This window comes from Anastrepha ludens, chromosome 5 (assembly GCF_028408465.1).
Source record: "Anastrepha ludens isolate Willacy chromosome 5, idAnaLude1.1, whole genome shotgun sequence".
Lineage (NCBI taxonomy): Eukaryota > Metazoa > Arthropoda > Insecta > Diptera > Tephritidae > Anastrepha > Anastrepha ludens.
In genome coordinates, this window is record NC_071501.1 from 41,109,123 (window position 1) to 41,116,259 (window position 7,137).

The 7,137-nt window shown below is 37.4% G+C and overlaps 1 protein-coding gene across 1 annotated transcript; it reads left to right on the forward strand.

Annotated features, from left to right (window-relative positions):
- The first annotated feature begins 1,244 nt into the window (after positions 1-1,244).
- Positions 1,245-2,325, forward strand: LOC128864110 (uncharacterized). Its single transcript, XM_054103617.1, has one exon. It carries the CDS (start codon positions 1,299-1,301, stop codon positions 2,196-2,198), a length of 900 nt encoding a protein of 299 aa, XP_053959592.1. The 5' UTR covers positions 1,245-1,298; the 3' UTR covers positions 2,199-2,325.
- The last annotated feature ends 4,812 nt before the right edge of the window (positions 2,326-7,137 follow it).

The following is a 7,137-nucleotide window of genomic DNA, read 5'->3' on the forward strand; positions in this document are numbered from 1 at the left end:
AGATGGAAGAAAATATTACAATAATTAAACGATTAAATCGAAAGTGCTGTATCTATTTATTTTTCACGCGTACTTTCGGGTCGTACGTATAAGTAGTATTAAAATTGTTGAAACATTTAATGAAAACCTTTTATCTTTTTGTTGATATCTGATAGCAGTTTACATAGTTAAAGTAGTTCAGATAGTCCTAAATCAGCGATTGTATTATGTGGAAGCGTAGACCATATCGATGTATCGATAGTATCGTCGATATTTTTGCATCTCTAAAGGGTTTTCCAATAACAGGTGTTATTTAAATATATAAAAGGCTATCGAGAGATGATTCACGATTTTTTATGGCCGGAATTGGATGGTATTGTGACTTTTGACCTTGTGACTTTTTTCTTTGGGGCCACGTGAAAGAGAAGGTCTACGCCAACAGCCCATGGTCGATTCAAGACCTCAAAGATGGAATTCTTGAGGCTATCGAGAACATAGGGCGGCCACTTTGCAATTCGGTTATGGGAAATTTCGTTAAAAGGATATTGTCCTGTAATATTAACGGCATACCTTCCTCTTTATAATGAAATAAACATCCGACCATTCATATTAAAAAATGGCATTTTTCTTTGAATATCTATATAACACCTCTTATTGGAAAACCCTTTACTACACAGCTGCAGTATACTCTGCTTGTATGGAGTATAAAGGTCAAAATAAAGATATCCGTCATGAAAAATCCTTTTTTTTTAGTAAAAAAGTTATTCAACCAAATTGATGATGAATTTTGCGCCATCTTATCTAAAAACATACATATGTAGAGCTCAATGAATGAACCAAAATTTTGTATAATTGTTTCTCTGTCTCTGTCTCTGTCTCTGTTGATTTTAAATTTGTTGCGCGTATATAAATAAATGGAATCTCAATTTTTTCAATACATTCAATTAGATGCACCGGTAATGCTTATAACAGCGAATTTGTATACTTACATATGCTCAGTCAGTGCTGTCAAGCGAGATTTTCAAACAAGCACCTCCCTCTAATATTCAGCGGATCTCATATCCGGGAAATACAGTATTTCAAAATCGGCATAGTGTATCAGGTAGATAAAAATGTTTAAAGCAGATTTTTTTTAATTCCGGCAGATTGGCGGAAACGAGTATTATGGATGCGTATTTGCGTGATTGTAGATAATATTTGGTTTCGTTTTACTTATACAGTTTCGGGCATTCTGCACGTTTCTGCACGCAAGCATAAGCGCGCGTATTTGTTTTGTCTTCAATTTTAAAATTTTTGCGAGAAGTCACATCAGTTTAAAGATGATCTCAGACGTATTAGCACTGTTTGTTGTGTCCGTGCTTCTAATCAGCAGCACAAACGGAAGCGCAGCCAACGAAACGAAATTCGTATATGTCGACCATGAGCAATTGAACGATAGCTCATTGATAAGATTGAAGGACTTAAGGAACGGGGTACAGCAGGGTGACGCAGTCACTTTCGAACTTGGCACGCCGCAATATCAAATTTTAAATCCTGATGAGCCACCCGAAATCATCACTTCAGATCAACCCGGCTACTATGAGAGTCTTCAACGTTATGAGGAGGCCATGAAGAGGCAGAAAAGCGATTTGACTAAATCTTCCGCAGAAAAATCATTCAGAGATCAGCAAGTAACGGAGAAGAAAGACAGCCAGGCGTCGCTAAAAGATAAGAAGATTAATTTTATTATTTTGAATTCTAAGAAAAAGGGTAAGGACCCTAAAATTTTTGTTGATGTGTCAAAAACCAAGCAGCAAAAATACGCAACATCAGCTGAAACACGTGACAATGATAGGCAAATTAAAAGTAAAAAGACCAAATATTTCAAGGTGTCTGAAAAATATGGCGTATCACAATCAACTTATTCACTACAATCCTACACCACAGAAAAATCCTTCCCAATGATGCAGGAAGCTGTGTATGATCGCACTACACAATCTACCATTGCCGGAAATCCAAGCAATCAAGCTATAAGTAAGATTCAACAATCAGCACTACAGTCGAAGCCAATGTTCCTTCCATATAAAACTCAATCCTCAGATATGACTTCACCACCTCCACACAGCGATCTTGAAGCGCTTTATGCAGCAGAGGCGAGTGCGAATAACCCATATTATGCAGACCCACCACATATCAGAGACTTTGAGTATTTGTATCGTGAGGCATTGGATATGAAATAGTTCAGATCGATTTCACGTAAAAAAAGCTTAAAATCAAAAACAATTTATTTCCTATTGAACGATTATAAACGAAGAAGAAGGGGATTTTTATTAGAAAATTGTAGTATATGAATACCACATAATTTAAACGAGAAAGAAATATTTTTTGTAAATTTTAATTTTTTATTATATTTTAGCATAATTAAACTATCGTTTATTTTTTGAATGCTTTTTCATTATTTTTAAATAAAAAGCTAATATAAAAAAGAAACAATAATATTTGTTTATTAGAATCTCCGTGCATGAAATGATAGAAAAAGGTTTTTGTATCATAATAGCGGTCGCATCCTCGGCAAACCATGGCAAACCTCTGTGTATTTCTGGCGGCCGATATTAGAAACAACTTTTTCTATGATTTTGGCGTTTCATGGACGGAGATTCGAAACCTACGCACTTACGAATGATAGTCACACACCAATCCATTCGGCTACGGCGTGCGGATTACTTACCTCTTTGTTTATATCGGGTGTTTTTTTAGTTGCATGAGAACTATCGATACCGATAACTAGGGGTTGACAACTCAGAATGGCAAACTGTGTTGACATTTCTGCTCAGTAAGGTTTGGCAAGTCATCGTGAATCACTGAACTTAACGCCAGAACAGTGCCTCAAAATTGTGGAAATTTCATGTTCTTCTTGATTGGCGCGATAACCGCCTAAGCTATTTTGGATGAGTTTAACGAAGTTCGCCATTCCTTTCTTTCTTGTGCTAACCGGCGCCAGTTGGAAACATCAAGTGAAGCCAAATCCTTCTCCACCTGATCTTTCCAACGCAGAGGATACCTTCCTTTTCCTCTGCTACCACCAGCTGAATGCTTTCAGAGCCGGACCTATTCTATCTCAGTTCATCGTTCCATCGCCTGCGATATTCGCTGTCGCCAACGTGCAAAGGTCTAAAAATCTTACGCATAATCTTTCTCTCGAACACTCCAAGTGCCGCTTCAATATCCGATTGTCATTTTCTTTTAGAGTGTTAGTTTTGTTCGTCGAGAGAAGACTTTACTACTCAATTGCCTACTTAGTCCAAAGCAGCACTTGTTGGCAAGAGAGACTCTACGTTGGATTCCAAGGCTGACATTGTTATCGGTGTTAATGCTGGTTCTTAAATAAACGAAATCTCTTACAACCTCGAAATCATAGTTGAATCATAGAAATCACGTTTTTCGATCAGGAGATAGCCACGTAGCTTGGTATATTTTTTATGCTGGAATCTGATGCTGCAGACTAGCATGTTTCGAGCACTGGCGAAGTCGATGCGGCTCTGTCAGCTACCGGGTGTTTCGGTGTATAAGCTGAATTTTCCGACTGTGAGACCAATGCCCTGCTCACCTTGGCATTGAAGTCGACAAGCAGGATTTTTATGTCGTGGCGGGAACAGCACTTTCCATGCGCTCATAGAAAGAATCTTTAGTTGCATCGTCCTTTTCCTTCGCCCGGGGTGAGGGCGGAAATGAGCAAGATGTTAAAATATTTCGCTTTGATGCAAGACGCTCGTCCATCGAAGTTAACGACAGTACTAGGCGACGAAGTCTCTCGCCCACAATAAATCCAATACCTTTTCATGGCAGCGATAGTTGACCTCGCAAGGTCTAATGATCTTCTTGTCTTGCCCCATCCATCGCATCTCTTGAATAGCAGTGATGCCAGCCTTTGATCTTATGAAAACAGCAACCACCCGAACACAGGCACCTTCCCCATTAAGGGACCAGACATTCCAGGTGCATGTCTTCAAATCATAATCCTTAGCTCGTTTGCAGGGGTCGTTATCGGAGTAAACAGTTCTCATCCGAGGTTTTGTATAGTTTTTTATTGGAGGAAATTTTTATGTGGCGGGTCTCAAACCCAGCACGCAACCAGATATCCTGGGATACTTCGCCTTCCCACATTAGCTTGCTGTCAAATGGATGTTCGGGAGCTACCTAGAGGACACTTGTGCGCAGCCGGGAAGGTGTGAGCTGCTTGGACCGTATGCAGAAGAATCGTTCTGGCCACTCCCAAGTGAATGACAATCAGGAACTTTTGCCACTTAGGTGGACTTCTGCACACGGAGCCATCCATGTGAAAATTTACTTTAAAAAAAGAAATAAAAATCTGTTCGCGAAGTTCATAGAGCACTGGCGGCATGATCGGTTCTAATTTCTTTCGAAATGAGGAAGGAGCTACGTTTAGCCGTGTGCCCACTAGCAAATCACTTGCGGAAGAACTTCTGCAAGTATTTGCGGAAGTGTTTCCACTCAAACCGAAACTTGAGAAGTAGTTTGTAGAAGTTATCACGACGAATTTGCTGAAAGAAATTGCAGACGTGTTTCCACACAATGTGAGTACAGCTTGAAGTAGTTTGCTTTTTTTACGAATGACAGTGTAAAAATGTCTTGTGATAAAATAAAATTGGCAGCTGCCATCGCAGCATATTTGATTAAAAAGAAGCAAATTAAAACAAAAACAAAAAGAAGTGTTTGGGTGAGAAATTGGGTCCTGCGGCGCGTAGATTTAAGTTTTCCTTCCATTACTTGAAGAATTACAGTACCGAAGACTCTAAGCAGCTGGAATATTTCTTGATAACGTCTAGTGATGATTTTGAATACATTTTATCTTTAATTCAAACAAGTATTCAAAAGCAGGATACTAAAATGAGATTGGCTATACCTGCCAAAGACAGGATTTTAGTTACTCTTCGATTTTTGGCAACAGGTAAGAAAAATAACAAGACAAAATGTTTTAAATCATTTTATTTTCATAAGTATTTCATTTTAAATGTAAGTTATGATTATTTTGTAGGCGATTCTGTTCATTCGCTTATGTACATATTTGCTTCGAATCCCTGTATGTACGATTGAAAGGATTGTGTTTGAATGTTGCAAGGCCCTGTACCAATGTCTGAAATCAAAATATTTGAAGGTAAATATTAAAATATGTAATTTATATACAACATTTTCCAAAAATACCTTGTACGTTCTCCGAACATATATAAAATTGGGTTGATGTATTATTGATGATTGCTTAGACCTTTCAAGCCCAGTTGCATCTGAACTAAGTAGTTGGGACCCGCAACTTCATCGTCTTCATCGTCTTCTTTCGTCACTTTTAGAATAGCCTGCTGAATTAATCTTTTAAGTTTACCCTTGTTCCCAGATTTTCTCAGACCTCGAAGTTCTTAGACGACAAAGTCACCAAATATTTGGTACTCATCAGACGGTTTTTTTTATTTTCAGGGCATTTTCCAATACGACGTCATGTTCGTCTTTTTCTGAATTGGACTGATCGGTGATGTTTTCATCGTTGTCTAATGTAATTGAAAGATCCTTTAAGAAATTAAGAACAAAAAGAATTTATTAGGAATTCAACTGTTTTTTTTAAGTTCCATCAACGGAAGAAGATTGAATTCAGTATTCCAACGGATTCGACAACAAATGGAATCTTCCTAATCGCCTAGCTGCTATGGACGGGAAACCTGTGGTGATACAGGCACCAAAGAAAGAAGGCAGTGTTTACTTCAATTATAATTATAAAGGCACACATAGCATTGTACTGTTGGTGTTGATTGAAATTACTTTGATATGGGGTGTAATGGTAGAATTTCGGACGGGGGAATATATAACAATTGTGAATTATCGAAATGCCTTGAATAAAATACATTGCATTTGCCATCTCCACGATCACTTCCTTGTAGAAAAGTTCCAATTCCATACGTTATTGTTGCAGATAACGGATTTGCTCTTAAGAAGTATATTATAAAGCCATTCCCTTTCAAGAGCCAACCAGTGCAAAATCGTGTTTTCAATTATCGACTTTCTAGGGCCCGAAATGTGGTTGAAATTTTTTTGGGACAAATTGCAGCTCGTTTTCAAATTTTACGTAAGCCCATTCTTTTAAGTCTGCAAAAAACAAAAAAAAAAATTGTTAAGTCCATTTGCGCTCTGCATAACTGTCTGTTAAGTCGCAATTCTCAATATGCGTCGTCTATGACATTTAATTCTCCTGCATGCGATAATCAAGGAGAGTGCCCTACAGAAGAAATACCAGAAAGAAACATGTTACCACTTGAACCACATAATTCACGCAGTCAAGCACAAGAACCGAAAAATGTTCCCAACGAATTTGCTGAATACTTTATTTCACCAGAAAGAGAAGTGGAGTGGCAATATAGGCATACATATGTATACTATGTATAATAAGTATGTACAAGTGAATATGTAATATAATGGAATTTATAATGAAATAAAAATTAAAACGATTATATATGTGCATTTTCGTATTCTTACCAAATTATCCTCAGTTTCTTTGGGTACATAAGATGACGTCGTGTATTTCATGTCATTATAAAACTCCCACTTGCTAACATATAAATAAATCATCGGCACTTTGGCCACTTTTTTTTCTTTTCTTTGTTTACTTCTTGACCAAACTGCGTTTGGAGGTTATGCAATTTCCTTTTGACCTCTTATTCGGGTGCGTCTATGTCATTGGCTATTGCCTTTAAAGCATTTTTTTTTTTTTATTCTTATAGTCTTTTGAGTACGTGTCCCATAATTTAGGATAACTTTCTTGTTTTTCAATTAACAAATGTGTTTTTTCACTACTCCAAACGAATTTATTTTTGTCCATTTTTATAAATTTTGAAAAGAACTCAAAAAAAAAAAATACACGAAACAAAACCGAAAACAGAAGAGAATACCACAAACCGTTTACTCACGTATACACGACTACTTCTGCCAGTCTTCAAAACACTTTTAGTTGACAGCAAGTGGTTCAAGTTACTTCCAGCAAGCAACAATTGCAAACAGCAAGCAATGACTGAATATTTGTTTTCAAAAATTAATTAGCTAAACATCGACGACATTTGGTTCCAACAAGACGGCAAAACTTGCAATATTGCAATATTCAAGCCACCATTGACGCCA